At 41.9% G+C, this 18,651-nt stretch overlaps 1 protein-coding gene across 1 annotated transcript in view; it reads right to left on the bottom strand.

The window, feature by feature from the left end:
- LOC104516772 (disco-interacting protein 2 homolog C-like) overlaps nucleotides 1-18,651 on the bottom strand; it is a 141,464-nt gene that overhangs the window by 11,716 nt on the left and 111,097 nt on the right. The window contains 1 exon segment of the mRNA XM_010161211.1: nucleotides 14,804-14,865. Coding sequence (XP_010159513.1) covers nucleotides 14,804-14,865 — 62 coding nt within the window.

Genomic DNA, 18,651 nt, shown 5'->3' with positions numbered 1-18,651 from the left:
ATTCCTGTCTCCTAAGTGAGATAACATAAAAGCCCTAACAGCCCATGAAAGTCCCACTCATGAACTTTCATAATCCACTTAACTGATCTAAATCTGGACCTCTGGCAAAAGAGCTGTTGCTACCCCTTTCCTCCCCTCGGCAATGTGATTAGAAAGAAAAAAACAACACAAGATGCCCCAAACCCAACCCTGTAAAAGGTGACGGTGAGACCTCTGAAGAGAGGAAGGCATAGCTGGGAGTAGGTGGGTGGAGAACTGGATCCCCTTAAACTGATCATAAAACTGCCGCCTGTTAGGAGAGGTCATGGTAGATCTTTTTCAGACTGTTTGAGGTCTTTTTATAGAGTACTGCAGTGCTCAGTTTGGGAAAGGAGGGATGAGACAGAGACCTCAGCTAGAGGTTCCTTTGGAGAAGAAGAAAGCTTTGGCAAGTTCAGTCCATAAACATAAAGGAGATGGAAAAAGATCCACCTTCTTTCTTTTTTTTACTATTTCTTTGCTCCAAAAGTCTTCTATAAAAGTTGGGACTGCCGAGGTCAAGGCAGGAATAGCGAACAGTGTTTTATCTGCAGTTCTGGGAAGTCTCTCAGCCTTGATGGATGGGGCAGGGCTAAGCCCCGAGGCACCGCACATCAGCGGGAACAGTTCCCTGCGCCAACAGCCACAGATACAACCCAAATACCCAGCAATTTCAGATTGATTTTCCAAGTCATTCTGAGAGGAAAAGGAGGTAAAGTGCCCTACAAAGGGCACCTGCCCAGAGCAGGCACAGCTAAGCAGCTGCAGCCTGACCCGCTCTCCTGCAAGGTACGTAACAGGGATCACCTTCCAGTGCTTGTTCGTCTGCCACAAAGCTCCCAGACAGAGCCTGTTGCTCTAGTTACCACTTCTTCGTGTTACCTTTAATTCTGTATTGCCCTTGTTTTGCACCGTATTGCTCTCTTAACCCCCTGCTGTGTTACAGGCCTACACGCGCGCCCACGTTGACCGCATCGCTTTCTGTTGAGCTCCCCACCAGAGCACCAGGATCACACCTGCCTTCACAGCAAAAGCAGTCAAGCTGCAACATCCATCTGTTCAACCAGGGACAGAGATACAGGGCAGCAGAAACCCAGGCCACAGGAACTTTAAGGTGTACATGCAAGGCTAACGTAATGCTACTCTATAAAGGGTATGTCTGCATAAGCCATACTTGCGTTGCTGTCAAATGGCAAACTACATCATAGGTATCTAGGAGGATGTAGCAAACGCTTTAAAAATAACCCAATGCATATTGGAAAAAAAATCAAATATTACAAAAAACAGCTGTTAATAATGCCTATATTTCTGCCTTTTTATATAGCTTTGTTCTGCAAAATCTCTATTAGTGTAGAAATTGAAAATGCCTTTAACTGAGTTGTTCCAAACAATGGATATCTCCAGTCTTTCGATCTGTATTTGCAGACAGGTAGCTGTTCTTCAGAAGCACCAGCCATCGTCTCAACCACTTGGTATCTCCTTTAACTGACAGTCAGTTAATTTATTATTTACCAACATTTGTCAAATAGATTTAGTCTCAAAAAAGAGACAATTGAAAAGACCTCAGCCATACGCAGTGGCAAGAAAGACGGCATAAGAAAGGTTCAGGAAATACTTTCTTTGAATTTAACATTGGTTTAAAAAGAATTTGATTTGGATAACAGTAGCAATAAACCTCTGGGGCAGGAAAAGAGTATATGAGAGCTGTCCAGCTGCCCAGGGATTCTGTTGGCCTTTGCTCCTTTCCCGTTACTAAGACATGCCTCAATGAAACATTGCTGAATTCCAGTTCTAGCAGAAATCACATATAATAAAGCTATATATCAGCCATTAATTGACTACACAATAGTCAATGAAGTGACTACTGGAAATGAATCAACATTAGTAAACGTGACCATGTCTTTCCTCTTTGCTTTCTGCATCTGTACCTCCCAGCTTGCTCTTATTATCACTAGCATATTCTTCCGGTTCCCTTCTCCATCTCTTTCTTCTAACCTCGTCTGATTTTTTGGCACATGACGATCCAGGAGGCGCAATTTCTACCTTTCCAATTCTGTCAAACCTCTCCCACACTGTGATTTCTGCCTGGCATTCCTACAGTTACCACATAGAAACGGCGTTTCCTGGAGGCTTTCTACGAAGGCCCTGCTGGCGCTCAAAAACTTGAACTCCCTCTTGCAAAGTTTCTGCTAAGCTCACAATCCATTTGGGAACATGCTGTTAAACCCCTAACAACTCTGAAATAAGAAAAGATATTTTGCCATAAAGAGATTTCAAAAGAATAGAAGTAAAACATTAGATTCTGACGTTACGGACTCCTATGTGCATACTTAAAATTAAGTGTGTAATAGTCTCGTTAACCCTACCGGGACTAGTACCGTGCACAAATTAAGGCCATTAGGCAATAATTTTTAAAATGAGTTTTACTGTGCCTCAGCATAAAATAATTCAATTGTTCCCACTCTTCCCCAAGGGATTTCCCCTTTTCCATGACAAACACTGACAGCAGACACGATTGTCAGACAAGGTAAAAAGGCAGAGCACAGGGGCCATCAGGGCCTTGAAAATCAACACCTCTGATTACCCAGGCAATGCTGGCAAAGAAACCCGTGTCTCCTTACAGCCTTCTGAGCACCATGTTAGTACACCTTCTCCAAGTTCCCAAATAATCATAACGTGCTCCCCGACAGCAGAGGTCCAGAAAAGGCAAGTCCTGTTTCCACGCAGTGCTCCAGCCACTCTTTGTTGGGAGCGAAAACAATTTCTTACAAAGTGCGTACAGAGCCTTCCCGCTGCTTTCTGCTGCCTTCGAGTCATGCTGGAAGGGCAGAGGAGAACACGGCGGCAGAGCCAGCCTGGGCAAAGAGCCTGAAAATCAAGTGGATGGGAGGAAAACACTGCCCTTGGGTGTGAAAGCCACTTCTGCACCTTCTGGTGGTTTGCAGCCAAGCTGAGAGGGAAAACATGAGTGATCCATTGTCGGGCAGACGTGGAGTTTTTCTCCCACCAAAATGTCTCCCTGGAGGGGAGGGGCGGAAGATGTTAAGAATCACACAGCTATAAGCAATGACGATATGCAACCAATCAGTAGTATTCACACAGTATAAGACAGTATAACTTTTAGAATTTACTTCACTCCGTCCTAAGAATCAGCCTTTTTTCTTAAAAAAATCTCTAACTAGACCTGTACAGTTGAGAAAGCTGTTTACATTTCCAAGTGTGGCTACTGGGATTTAACGGGTAATGCAGCTGCAACACCAGAATGTGCTAAACGTTTTTAGTTAAAATTTAATACATTGGACAGATTTCACCCCTTGAAATGAACCATTTACTATAGGCAAGTATTACTGAAATCTGAAATCAGAACCAAAACTGGCAAGCTATAACTAACTGGCACAGTAATAACTGTGCAGCAAAGGGGATATCGATAGATGGTGAGAATGTCTTTCTGCCCAACTCTCTTACACATTACTGCAAATTTTGTTTACGCCCCCTTTTAGATTTGCTCTGTTCGGTGATAAAAATTCTGCAAAGTATATCCCACAGCTTGCTAGTATTTTGCACTAATCAGAGTTTGTCAGCAGAGCTATTAACTATTGCTCTGGGAATCTGCAGGGGCTGGAGCGTGCGGAGCGGTACTAACCAACATTACGATGCCAAAACTGGGCAGATTTTCAAAGCTGGCTGTGCTGTTGCTCTGAGAAAGACTTTGGATTCTGTGATTCTAATAGAGATGGAAAGAAGCTATTAGGTCATCCAAGTCTCACTCCCTGCCAAAAAAAGACTGTTCCCTGCAGTGCACTTTGGAGTGCTTTGTCTACTCCTGTTATAGTATTTCAAATGATGGGGTTCCTTCCACTTCCCTTCAGAGTTTATTTCTCAGCTGAATGTATTTCATAGTCAGGAACCTTTTTACTGCCATGCTTGGCACAAACTGTTCTTAGCTTCCCCTCGTTAGTCCTTACCAGCTCTCCACATCCAATTCAAAAGAAATTTTCCCACTGTCCCTTTTCTTTTCAAATGTAACTCAGCTAAAGAGTTTGCCTTTTACACTAACAACTGGCCAAATCACACATCTTTAATTTTTTTTCTTTCCTGTATAGCCATTCCCACAAGCTGAGCCATGGTAAGGGCCCTCCTCCTCCTCGCCAGCGTGCCAGCCTCTTCTGCCGTCGGCCGGGCTGGGGCACTGAAGCACCGCACCTTCCACCGTCTCAAGCTCTTATTTCCCTGGTCTACCCTACCGACCCTTAATTATTGTTCTTCCTCCTATCTTGAGCGGTCTGTTCTCACACCTCGGTAAGACTGATGGTGGGAAATGGCTGAGGCAGCCTCTCTGATTTTCTACAGTTAGAGGAAAGATGGGCACTGCAGGTAACCGTGCGATCCTGGACTGGGGTCAGGACTCTGACACTCAACACTTTCAGTGCATCTTCTCTTTACTCAAATAAAGTATTTCTACATAAACTATTCCAGAATTTATAAGACAGTGAGCAAATTCTACCAAAAATGCAAATATGGATGAAAGAACATAAGCACTGCCTGCCAAAATGACATACCTAGTTCAAACAGCCAGATCAGAAAAGTAGGAAAGTGGCGTAATTGAATACTTAGGCTGAAGGGAAAACTAGAAAATAAAAAACAGTTTCCCTGCATCATGCTGGTTTCCTTAGAGCAGTTTTCCTCCCATCACATGACAAATTCGGATAATGAATAAAGACAGCTGAGACTGAAAAATGGACATTTTGGATTGAGGCAAACTTTAACCAGCAAAATGAACAACTGTTAAGTCTTCTATATGTCTAGGACCTATTTTAATCCTGTTAATCCTATAATCAACAAGTTCAGTTAAAGGATTAGCACCAAATCACTTCCTTTAATGTAAAGACTTTTCTTCACTATAAACCTAAATTACACTTCCTGTCCCAAATTCCCTGAGGTCAAAGCAAACAGCTTCCAATCTGGCTGAACAAAGAAGCAGAAATGGTTACACAAGAATTTCAGACAGTTTGGAAAGTTGCAAATGAGGCAGAAACTCAGGTCTAGGGAGGGAATATTCAAAGCTTCAGAGATTAAAAAATAATAGCAATTTGGTTATATAAAACTGTATGATGATATAGGAAATTATCATGTATGTGTACATATGTTAAGAAAACAGCCATGTGAACTACACTGGATTTGTTTAAGTTGACTTTGCACATTGCAAAAAGCAGAATACACAACTGTTTCAGGTGACGGCAGTGGAGCAGGACTCTGGAGAATTTGGCTCCCTCCCAGCCCTGCTTCACACCTCCCGTACCCCTTCCGGCACAGCGTCGCCTTCCTCTGTGCCGCAGGTCCGTACCTGCAAAACCGGGCACAATGCTGCGCCCGGCCGTCAGCTGTTTGTGTAGACTACAAACCTCCCAGGACATGTTGCTTATTGCTCATTGTTTTCACGGCACTTTTCATCATCACAGCAGCGATACGATGATTCTGTTCAATGCAATACGCTTCTCCTGTTTCGTAACCCTTCGCCTTCCCCGTTCTGATTAAGAAAAGAGACTCCATGCATAGGGAAACTTTCACTATACCAAATTCGGGATCTGAAAACTTTTTCATGTAACTGAACTACCCTATTTGCTGTTAACGAAGGATGGAAATAATTTCAGTTTCTCTGATGCAATATTTTTATATCCACACAATATTTTCCAAAGTAAAATTTCTGAGATCAAGTAATTCTCTTTCACCTGCCTCCTTATATTGCCACAGGCTCCTGAATTCACAGCGCCAGCTGACTCACGGAGCAGGCACCCTGCATTTTTGGGGAAGAACCTGCAGAAAGTTCCCTCTGCTCAAGAGCCACTAGGGACGTTGGCTGAGCATGGTGAAGTTCAACTTCTTTCGTTGAATGCAGACTGCAGGTTGCCACTGAGCAACAGGTCAGTGGTGCCACGAGCAGCAGCGCACTGTACACCTGAAGGCACTAAAAAGGGACTGGACTTTTCCCGGGAGAACCCTGGCTGAGCTTCACACGACTCCTCACATAAGAGAGTTCATCTTCTGCAAACAGACACTTCTAGTATACTAAAAAGGATACTAAGACTTGAAGCAACTTACTAAGAGCTATTGAAAAGAGCTGTTCAGGAGGACGTTGTGTCTCTGACAAAATTAGAAACGGTCTTTTATATAAAACCAGGATGTTTTCACTGGTTTTTAGAGCTCTCCTTCCCAACCCTAACCATTCAATAGTCTCACAGCCAGAGACTCGAGGAGCCAAACGCATGCTCAAGGCTAGCAATGCTGGAGTGGTTCCCGAAGGAGACAGAGCCACTTTCCCAGGGGTAAACATCAGCACAGCACCCCCTGCTGAAGGAGTCAGCGTGTGGGTCAGCCAAGGCCCTGTGCCCCCGCAAAGGCTGGCAGGAGAAGAGGGGAAAGAGAACACTTTGGAAGCTCCATCTCTTAGAGCACACCAGCCTGTGGCTAGGTCTGAAGAATCTACAAAAGCTTGCTCCAGATTTTACATATAATCACTTTTTTTTCCTGTGAAAGCAGGTGTGTCTGCTGTGAAATGCACTCCCAGGTAGCAGTATGGGAAAGCAGCACTCCCCTCCGCTACTGAAACTCGACGCTGATGACTCAGTGTTTTTAAAGAGCCCCTGTTTAATGCTCAGCGAATGGTATAGAGCAAAGTGAGGGAAACAAAGCAAATCACGCTTCAGAATACCCTATCTGTATAAATCAAATACATAATACATTTTATCTGTAAAGAAAATAGAAGAATGAAAATTCCATTTTTTAAGACATTCTGGTAACTATGGTTAGACTGACGGCAAACTCCAGGGGGCAGAAAGAAAGACGTGTGGCTTGTAGGGGGAAAAAAGGACGAATTTTTAATAAATCTTCCTCAGGAATGTGAGTGGCCAGCCTGCTTTGTCAATTCCCAGCTTCCGTAGGGAGCTTGATTGAAAGAGAAGGACCTGTAACATCAAAGCAGCTCAGCATACTCTGAGAGGGGAAATCCCCCTTCTTTTAAACAGTATCAGACATTCTTCAGGCATAAAAATGTTAGTTATTTCAGCTTATAATTAATAAGCTGAAATACGATTAGGAAATTCAAAACCAGTTTGTAAAAACAAACAAAAATGGAACCATTTTCCACCTGGTTCTTTTACCCATATTTGAAGAATCCCATTCAAGTGGCACCTGCAAACAATTACACGAACGTGCAACTGCAGTACACCTACTTTTCAGGAAAGCTACGGCTTTTTGTTTTCACGTTATCTTCGTCTTACTTGGTACACGTGACAGTGTTCTCTTTTCCCTAAGCCCTCCAGGGAAATATAACTGGAATTTCTTGATTTGTAGTTAAAGCACGCTAAACCACATCCTCTTTCAAAAACCACATTTAGAGCCGACTCTTATTGTCCTGTTCCACTAAAATCACAGCACTCCAATCTCTTGAAGATGACTTTATCAAAGAAGAAACAGACTTGTTTGAAGGAAGGAAATTCTTCAAGAGCTAGTAATCTTTCCTTAGAGAGCAGAGAAATTGCTTTGTAGGGCTCCCATCCCTCTGGTTCAGTCTCACAGCTCAGACTGACATGGAGAAGCAGGGGTGATTTCCCATCTGAATGTTATTGGACGTTTGCCCACTTTCTCCTACTCTGCAGCAGAAGTTGCTTTATAGAATCATGGAATGGTTTGGGTTGGAAAGGATCTTAAAGATCATCTAGTTCCAACCCCCCTGCCATGAGCCTGGAAACATGAAGCATCTTTCAAAGCTTTTATAAGAGGTACATTCACAAATCTGGTTATAACTCTAGATCCCCATCATAAACAGCACAATCCCTTCCATGATGCTCCTCCTCCGCTTCCCAGCTCATCAGCTTTATTCCTGTTCACTGACTATACAGCACACAGATTGACTTTCAGTTTGTCCTTCGACACAGACAGGAATGGCAAGACAGAACCTCTCCTCCACACCAGACAGACCAGGACTTCTCCTCTAAGTCAGAATCGGAAGTGTTGATACGGTGCTTATCATCCTGAAATGATGTTCCTTTCTGGGAGGTTCGTTTCCCATAGATCAGAAAAAGTGCCCACAGGAGTTTTGAGGCAGCAGTGTTTGCATGACAGCAACAAAACAAAATGCCACTAAAATGCCAAGGCTGGATCTTCTCCTGAGCAAAACCATGGAGAACGAGAAGAGTTTTGCCAGTACCACAACAGACAGCTTAAACTCACTGATAAGATTCTGCAAGTTAACGGGCAAAATGCCCCGAAGTCATTAATTTCTACAAAGACTCCGCAAAATCAAACTGCATTGTAACTTATCATACTTAAAACTTTGAGGGACTTGGGTTTTATTTTAAAGACTTCAACCCCTCCTCCTCTCAGCTGAACTGCCAACTACTGACTTCACAGGGGCAAAAGGCTTTTTATTTCTTCCATGAAAACCTGTTTCTGTGGTAATAGGAAAACCCCAGACAGCTAAAGCAAGAGACAATCTAATAAAAAACATGGGTAATGTGTGAAACCAGAGGAGAAGGTCCCCGAAGTGCAGGATGACTGGAATGGCACTGCTGGAGGTAGTTCTTGCCACAGTTCAGTCTGTAAAAGAGCTTATTGGGTATAAAGCACCGGTGGCTTTGAGGCTGTGTGAGGCTTGTGAGGTCTGTGCTTTGAACTCCTCACCGCGTGTAGAGCACTTCAACCCTCAAAATGCTCTGCGCACTTTACCTACTCAAGGTGAAAGGTGGTTGTGTGTCAAAGAGGGCAATAACAGATTTTAATTACCCCTCTGGTCCCCACACAGAGTGAACAATCGAGGCCTGGGATTTTCTGTAACCTGTGACTGGGCTCTGCACGCCGTAACCCATTAGGAAAGCTGGAAAAAGCACCGCTCCCAGCGCATCAGGGAGTGCTCTTCAAAGTTTCTCTCTCGCTACCATTGGCAAATGGCTTTCAAGTATGATTAATCAATTAAAGTTGCACAAAAGGTAACTGTTTTACTGTCACTTGCCATTAGCAGTCTCCTGCTGACATACCTCCCCCCAGCCTCTTTTCCCTACTACGTGGCCATAAAATGGTTATCCTCCATGCCGTGACTGCGCTACAGAGCACTGCTGCGGCTGCAGCTTAGATAATAATTTAGCTAAGTAGTTCTTTTGTCTGGTAACCCTATAATAAGAGTATTTTTCAAGGTAGATGGAGTAGAAGTGTTTGAGAATTAAGAAAATAGCTCCCGTGGCTTTGTTGCTTGGTATTACCCAAAACAGTGTACACTCAACATGAAAGTTCCAGGAAAATATGGAGGAGAAGGATAAACAATTGACAGCCAGAATAAAAGGCTATTTTTATTTTCCTGCATGAAGTCTGAAATGCTGGGATATATTAAAGTGGAGCCAAAGCCTTAACTGATTCCTTTTGACAGAGCCTGCATTTGAGACTGGGCTCAGTGTATAAACAGTCTAGAAAAATAAATCCTAACTAACCGTTTTCACATATTTTTGAAACGCTACAAGTGTTCCCTTCTTTTCTTGGGGAATGAGATTCAGAATTTCCATCCTCCAAAATCACCTATGTCAATGAGACGATGTCTGAGCAAGACTGATGAAGTTCAGAGCTCTCTGAATGCCCCCAATGTTTACAACGAAAAATAAGATTTAATACAACCTAAAAGGCTAAGAAATCAAGTCTGCTAATGACAGAAGTATAGAGAAAGGTCACTTCTTTTTTGGAGAGACACGAATTTGCATCACTCCAAGATGACAGTGACCACGTAAGAAGAAAAGACACCTATTTGTACAGCTCCACAAACTGCTTGTTTAATAAATACAGAGGGTAATGAGATTAAAATAATTGTTCTAATGATGGAGCGGGAGTATTTCAATGAGGGAGTTTGGATACCACAAGCCACACATTGAGTGAAAGCAGGACTGAAAAATTAGTAACTTGAACACCTTGGTGCTTCTAGTCTATTTGGCAATATCCTACATCTGGATTTGGCTCCCTCTTGGGTGCCACCTGCCTCACCATGCCTGTGACCAAGAAACCATCCAAGCAGCTCACTGTTACGTGTAGCTCAAAAGGAAATTTAGTAAACTACAAAAGGGTTTCATAAAGTAAATACTCTGTTTTTTTCTAACCATATTGAGACAAAAAGAGAGACTTAACTCTGTGAAGTTGTGTAATTTAAATGATCATTTCATGCACCTATTATTTCACTAAAGGGAATACTGGAATTGAAAGACAGGCTCAGAAGGAAGGAAGTTTCAACTTCAGGAGGAGATCAATGATCTCCCTCAGCCATCACCAGATGGATCCTTCAGCTCACTAATTGAAACTTCTGAGGAAACTGTCTATGCAACATTTTAAATATGGAAGATACAGAAACGCAGGAAAAAAATCCTACGTTACAAATTTGAGCAAAAATTCAAAGCAGTGAAAATATTTCAACATTTTCCATGATATTTTATTTCTTATTCATACCACTTAAGTTTCAAATTTAAGGCAATTTCAAAATTTAAACTAGCAGATTTAAAACAGTAACATTTTGAAAACTCTTCTGAATGATTCCAAAAGAATTATGGTTTAGAATATGTGCAAACATACTGAAACATTTGAAAATCCAGCCTGACCTCCTGAAGAGCACTTTAAACACAGTTTTGCCCTATTTATGTGACAGAAAGGTTTATTTTGGAATACACATGAGTCTATTCTCAGTTTGATGAAGTGGCTTGTTTTGCCAACAGATAGTTTTTCTACCAAGAACTAACTGGCTGTTAAGGATGGGGAGGCTGTGAAATTTTTATGCTAATATTAGAGATGTATTTTTTGTTGGACATTTTTAATTTTATAAACATGTGTATATATTGTTTCAGAACATCTGGATAAAAGGGATGTTTGGGCTTTAAATTTACATCTTTACTGCTACAAAAGCACATAAGTGTTATAATAGCCAACATCTTTCAAATATATGGTGTTTTGGTATGATGAGAAACGGCACGCTCTCTCTTTTTTATCTTCCAAGCACTTCTCAGCTTTTACCATATTTAGGTATCTTGTGCTAACCACCTGAAAAGCTTTCTGAGAAGATGATGACTGGCTTAAAATGATGATGGAGTGATCTGAAAACCAGCAGTTCAGACAGCAGGCCAAGAATATATTTATTCTATTTATTTTCCTATTGTTTAGGTTTGGGAGGGAGGAGTTGGAGAGAGGATAAAGTTGTTTTCTCAGAGGCAGCAGCAGAGAAATGCAGCCAACGACCTGACCGGGTGCCCACGCCTGGAGTTCTGAGACGCACGCGGGCACGTTTACACGACCTGAGGTGCACAGTGAGTCTGTGACCTGGGCAACTGGGACCGGACGTGCCGTGCCAGTGTAGCCTGACACAAGGCCAGCTTGTGCCCGGTGAAGCATTAATCCACCCATTTTGCCTTCTCTAAAATGGGCATATCAGCCACTTGGTGCTAACTCAGGAGGCTTCTGGTTTTTTATTAAATAGCCCAAGTGGGACTTGCCTGCCTTTGCTCACTCTTTCTTGGCCATCCCGAGGATACTCTGATTTTTAGAAAAACAGTGAGATGCTGAGTACAACCATAATAACATGTATTTTCACCAACAGCATGCCAGAGCTGCATACTCTTGCTCTTAGGATGTTGCTCAGTTTCCAGAAAGAGGTATATAGTACCATTTGAGACAGCATGGGGTGCCGGGGAGATGTCACTAGTGCTAGCAAGTACACCACCAGCTCTATGGGACACCCTGTGGCATCCAAGATTTCACTAGATGCTCACAGCTAGGCAACCAAGCCTTTTTCCAGTATCATAACTGATGGTAGTCACTGAGGCACTGCACCCCTTGGCCCAAGCTTCCTGCACCTCCAGGTGAGCCCAGTCCCAGACATTTCCCTCAGTTGGCAACTATGGCCGGAGTTGCAGAGTCCCAGCAGCTAAAGCACTGGGCTGGTGGCTCATAGCCACGCAGAGGCACACACAGAAAGGTGTTTGAGAACCTCCAACCTGACCTAAGAAGCAAACCATCCCAACCCAGTGAGAGCTGGGAGGAAATGTCTAGTTTGATCAGCCGACCACCCCACGATCTCTTCCCAAATTGTATATAGCACAGGTATTTTGAACAAAACTCCTATCAAACAAGGACATATTCGTAAGCTGTGAAGTGTACAAACACATAATTACTGGATGAGCTTGAAATAGTTGCATTCAAACTGATGATTAATTTTTATAGCTGTGAATAGGATTTCAACAATCTCCGAGAGATGAACCACAGTTGCTTTTTGCAGCAATTAGAAAGTTTTATCATGCCAAGAAAAAAAAAAAAACCTATGTTCAGTAATTTGCAAATTCTGGGAAATATCTTCTAAAATATAAAATATGAAAAAGAAAATTCTGACATTAAGTGCACAGTGTACATTTTTCATATTGTTGGGGCACTGACCACTGCAAAGACTTGGTGGGCTGCCACTATACAGTCTCACACTGACGTACAACAATCTCTCATTTACTATTAAACAATAGTGACATTCAGTTCCACTAAAATGGTCAGAAACAGCAAGTGTGAAGAGACTATGTCAAATAAAGTTGTTTTCCCCCCTAATTTATGATCCATGAATCTAATTCTAAACTCCACAGGATTGAGTAAATGAGGCACAGCTTTAATCCATCAAATTAAAATCTACATTACCACAATCTGAGAAGCCAGCTCGGAAGATCATCTTTCATGTTCTGTAGAACTGGTCACTAAACGTAAATTAATATACTGCAAAGTCTGATCTCGATAACAATGCTTACTTCTTAATGACATGCTAAGGCAGGGAAATAGTATACCCATGGTTTATGCTGCTTTTATGAACCATAAATCTTATTTCCTCTACATAAATATATACAAATTTGTTTTTATTGTTTATAATTTTTATTAACTGTGAATTTTTTGTTCTCTTTCTATATATGTTTCTATATACTTCCCTTCCAAAGAATAGTTTATAAATTTCTTTCTCCTCTCAGAAAAAATAATTCCAAATAAGGAATTAATCTACATTTGCTTTTTTCTTTCCCCTCTGTAGCTACGACTTTATTTTTAATAATTTATTAGGTCCTTTACCTGCACTTGAACAATGCTTACATGCATATCTACACTGTGTTCAACTTAACCATTTCAGAGCTCTGAGATTAGAGCAAACACTGTGGGTAAATAAGTCTGAGCTTACTTAGATAAACATTTGATTTCCAAAGTGAGTCGTGTAAGCTTCCTTCCTCATCAATATGGAAAGAAAGGTACCTTAAAGGTCAATTCATCCCATGCTGGTGAATGTCTGAGGTAGCTGCAATACACTGGTGGTGTGTGTGCCTTTCCAGTGACCGCAGCAGGAGCCAGGAGACCACTTTGGGCTGGATGAGGTCTGTCCTGGTCGCAGATTTTGCTCTGCTCTTGGGTAAAGAACTGCTCCACCTCCCCTTTCTTTTTTACAATATAACTCATTCAACTTCTCAAGCAAATCTCCTTTCCAAAGTGCAACACAGAGATTGCAGGCTCACATAACAGTAATGCCTTTTTACAAAAAAAGGCTTTTTTTCCACTGGGTTGAGTATGAATATGGGTTTTGTCTACACAGTGCGTCAGGTGCTGGGCCAGGAAGACCAAGTTTTCTATGGCTGGGTTATGCAGAGAGTAGTACCCCAAATGAGGGATCACACATAAGCGTTATTGGTGGCAACACTGTGTGCAAAAGCAATAAAGAAATGGTGAGAGAGTCAGGTATCTTGCAGTTTGTTTCTTCCACCTGCTGGACTCCATCTGCTACAAGAAAATAACCTAGATGTGTATCTGACTTAACTACCCAGAGGGTACTCTGGGCCTGCAGTGCCCCGAGGTCTGCAAGCTGAGCCAGTCAGTTTGATAGAGCCAAAGCTGGTATACACCTAAAGGGAACAAATTCTCTGTTAAGTTTTTAAGAAGGATGAAAGAACAAAAAAAAAAAAAAAGAAAAAAAGAAAAAAGAGGAAAGCCCTATTTGGGTAATAATATTTTAAAGGAACCAGGACTGGTGAACACTGTCAATTAGATGTTCACCTTTTCCAGAGTTATAGGAAACTTTCTGGTTTGTTAAGATTTTGTGGAGACTACCCGCTAGCCTTTTGACCAGAGTATCAGAAAACTGTAGTATACGTGCATGGGTATTTCCTAGAATTACACCTAAAATCACAAGTTTTCCTCTAACCATAAGATTTCCAACATCTCCCTAATACCACTAATGGTAAATTTTAGTTCTTGCTTCTTGTACACCTTTCTAACATTAAAGATGGAACTAGAAAATACCCACAGCTACAGAATGTGGTTGCTCACAACACCAATCATCCATTCCCTCATTGTCTTGCAGCAGTAAGAGTTGCAGCAAACTCCCCCCATGGTCTCCCGCTGGCCAACAGCTGCCAATCCAGGAGAAACACCTGGGAAGCTCAGAGGCCCAGCGGGGCCCTGTTCCTTAGGGACCGGCTAGCCTGAACCACCTGAATGCAAGTGAAATCCTGAAGGCAATAAAAGCAGGGAATCTTGTTAGTCATTGCAACGCTGATGTCAGATGCTTCCGTCTTATCAGTGGTAAAATTAATTAACCAATTAATAAAAATGTCTATGGCTGCTCACTGGTAGGAGTTAGCACAAATTATTTATGAGGATTACAAAGGTTTTCAGGGACTGTGAGGTGTGGCGAGTAGCTTTCTTGCTAGAAAATCTGTTAATTGTGTGTATTAGAGAAAAAGAAAAAGGTGGTTCCGACCTGTCATGCCTCAGTGCCCTCATATCAACATACACTGTGGTGGGATCTGGTCCAGATGTTCCCTGCAAACAACAACATCAGCTAATCAGAACCTGAAGGCTGGGAGAAGAAAAGGGTTTTACCCCCCCAAACAACCGAACATTCATTTCACTGCTAATTATGCTAATCAAAGGACAAGTTATATTTAAGCTGTTCATCAAACGGAGCTCAGCTTTACAGAATCAGAAGGAGCACTGGAAAACATACCTACCGTCAGGGACTTGTTACCTTGGGGTTTGGAAAAACATCAAGCAGCCATACTAACCAAACACATGTCAACACAGGTTTCATTTGCTACAAAAGGCCAAGTAATCAGCACGTGGATACACACAAAAATGTTAAACACGTTTTGCCATATAACAGAACGCGGAAATTGCTGAGGAGACACAGTTTAATGGCAGAAGCACATGGTCAGGAATGTGAAGCATGGTTTACTGAGAGTCTTCCATACATGCAACAGAGAATATACTTGAAGCTAAAGATAGTAAAGGTAGCACGCATGACATGAACCAATGTGGACTGAAGGTCTGTAAGCAATTGTTCTGTCCCTTTCTGTCTTCCACTGCATAATTTAAATCCTTGCTTTATGTCACAATATTCAGTTACTTGAACAGCAGTAGACTAATTTTAGTTTCCCTTCATGCAGAGATGATAACGTCTTCTAGGCCTCTCTACCCACAGCTTTGCTGCAGTTTTGTAACCTGCTACGATCTTCCCTTATCCAAAACTTCGAACTCATCACCACTGAACATCATGTGAATTCTCAGTGCTCTAGTCTGGGGCTCTATTCTCTGCTGCTTATCTCACACCACTGCTAAGCAGAAAGCTAAAAAAAAGCACAGCTTCATTTTGGAACACTGGAACTTTGGAATTAGTCACCTAACCCTGGTAATCTGCAGGTGCAGGAACTCCTTTACCAGTGTTTTAGAGGTTTAGTACTTAAACAGCAGGCAACATCCACGCCCAACGATTTCTGTCTCATTTGGGATATACCTTATAGAGTAAAATTCTTCACATTAGGAATGCCTAGGGCTAAATTTGCATTTCTGCAATGCTGGCTGGTAGTTCCACAATTTGTTGAGCCCTGAAAATTACGACGGAATTCCCCAAATAGATAATTTTTCTATCTAAAGGGGAAAAGAGTTACCACTACCAATTGATACTTACTGTACAGATACTGAGTGACCCACCACCAGAGGAGAAAAACAGTAATAGAGCTGCACATGCATGTTAGCCTCTTTAGCTTGTTATACACAATACAAGATACAATATCCTCTCTAGCTATTAACGACACGATTTCCAGTCTACTAGAAAACTCAGCAGTGTAACAGACTAGTGCTGAGTGGAGAACTTATTTGAAATAGATGCAACGTTATCAAAAAAACAAAACCAAGGAAAAATTGGTTAACTTTAAAAAGAAAACTAAACCTGAATTGATTTATAAAATAATGGAAACAGTCAAGTTTGAAAATCAAAGACAATCACTATGGTATTTGTTATTTTCAGTGTGAATGAAATAGTTACAACAGACAGCTGACATTTGATGAAACCTGCATCCAGATAAAGCTATACTGGACTTGTTTATAATTTCGTAGAAGGATCTGAAAATCCCCAAATCTCCAGACTCAATTTCTAGTCTGTCCCACTGTTGGAGGCTGATAGGTGGGTATTGAGGGAACATGAAAATCCCCTACCTGCTCGGCCAGCTTTCCCAGCCTGTGAGGCTATAGCAGCTTTTTTTTTATAGCAGGGATGAGGGAGAGAAGGAAAGAAGGTAACACAAGACGAAAATAATAATAAAAAAATGGGAATGAAGGGTGGGAGGAAAAAAAAAAGAAGAGGAGAATGCAAAAAGCAGGGAGTAAAATAAAAAGAAAAACAATGTCAAATACAGGAATCTTACAAATTAACCATTATACCATTAAAGGTTAAAAAAAGTAAAAAATGAGGTGTCAACATTTTAGTAGAGCAACAGAAGAGACAGCAGTAGACTGCTAACCTTGGACAAACAGACTTAAATGATTTTAGGACACTACAGACAATGTTGTTAGTGGAAAACATGTGTCTAGCATACTGATTTTTTGTTTGTTTGTTTTTGGTGAAGAAGTCAGTCAACATTATGGCCCTGCTATCTGAATGCACGTTCATTGAGACAGGGGTTCCAGGTCTGCTTTTTCCCTACTGAAAGAAGTTTGTAAGTGATGTCCTCTGGAAATCAAAAGTAAGCTCTCATTTTGGAAAAAAAAAAATTAGTATACAATGGAGAAAGATACTTACACCTTGCTTCATATAGATCAACCTGCTCCTAAAGTGAATTAAAATCAAGGCTTCATGCACAGACTAATTACTAGAAGACTGTAACTAAATGGAGTAACTTCATAGTTCAATAATTTTTCATTCTTAGTCTATTTGCTATGATAAACAGTGTAATACCTATAAAGAAGAGTAAAATTAAAAGCCAATAAAAACCCATCAGTTCTCCACCACGATCGATAATGTAGCAGAGACAAAACACAGCGGTGACTAGTCCTAAGCTGCTACTGTCACACGGAGCATCTAACACCAGATGGCTGCAGTGAGACCTGCCCTACAACTTGTGAAAATGAAGAGTTCTGTGAGCACCGGCGTCCCACACTCCCCTCCTCAGACTTCTGAATTCCAGCAAAGTTAAAGACTACAGGAAGCTGCCACAACAGCATCTTAAGACAGGTTTATTTTGGATGTGGGGGAAGATGAAGCATTTAAAAATTAGGATGGATCTGCTTACAACACTGCTGTCCCAAAATAGAAATATTTCTAATAATCCAGGTTGAACAGTGCAGTGTAACTGCAAGAAAGCAGGAAAATGGCTGAAATCCATCAGTTACAGAATTCATTGCCTGTGACTATACTGCAGGTCCAGAGAGGACTTTGAGAGTACCAGATCCTCATATGGCTTTTAACTAAGGAAGGGCCTGACAACCAGCAACTGAGGTCTCAGCATCATCCTTCTGCGGCCAGCTGCAGCTGAGGCACTCTGAAAGTCTTTCAAAAGAAGCAGAATCTTAGCCAAGACCAGAGTGACTGCATCAATCTGTCTGTCCACGTGCATTCTGGTGGGACAGAGATGAGAGCACCTGTAATGCTTATAACTGGAGAAAACGGACATAACTTCCATCGTATCCGATACTTACATGCTAGGTAGTGTTCAAGGAAATAAAATGGGCCAAACATTTTTCTGTCTGAAAACTGGCACAACACAAGTCACATCCCTTGGACTAAATGAATCACCTGCCCATGCATAGGCTGCCACCAGCAAACCATCCTTGGTCTGTGCAAACCTCTGTGACATGCCAGGCTTTATCCTTCGGGAAAACACTGCAGGTCAAAACTGCACAGAGGACCATCCCAACAAGCAGGGATGACCCTGTGCCAGCACTCAGCCTGTACCTAATCTCCTCTGAAGTCAAAGGCCAAGCTACATGACCTCCTCTGCTTCCCTCCCCAGAGCTGAAAACCAGGAACCAGGCAATCAGAAGTCGTAAGAATCGGGACTAATTGTTGTTTTGGCTTGCGTTTTGTTTTGCGATCTAAGGATGTGGCCTCAACATTTACTCTGAGTCTACTTCTGCTCCAGTGATGCTCAGAAATGGAACTGTTGATATACACGTAACAATCTCATGTACACAAGCACAGCAGATGGAGCTGTGAAAAGAACTTCACGGCATGACTCATAGTAAAGGTGGGAAAACACAGCATCTAAGGGAACTCACCCAAAGCTGCACTCCTTTACACTGCTAAGTGTGAGTCTTTCCTTTGACAAAGTGCAA

The sequence above is a fragment of the Eurypyga helias genome, unplaced genomic scaffold, assembly GCF_000690775.1.
Source record: "Eurypyga helias isolate BGI_N326 unplaced genomic scaffold, ASM69077v1 scaffold14021, whole genome shotgun sequence".
NCBI classification, from domain to species: Eukaryota; Metazoa; Chordata; class Aves; order Eurypygiformes; family Eurypygidae; genus Eurypyga; species Eurypyga helias.
The sequence above is the reverse complement of the archived record's forward strand: the minus strand, read 5'-3'. Positions and strand labels throughout refer to the sequence as shown.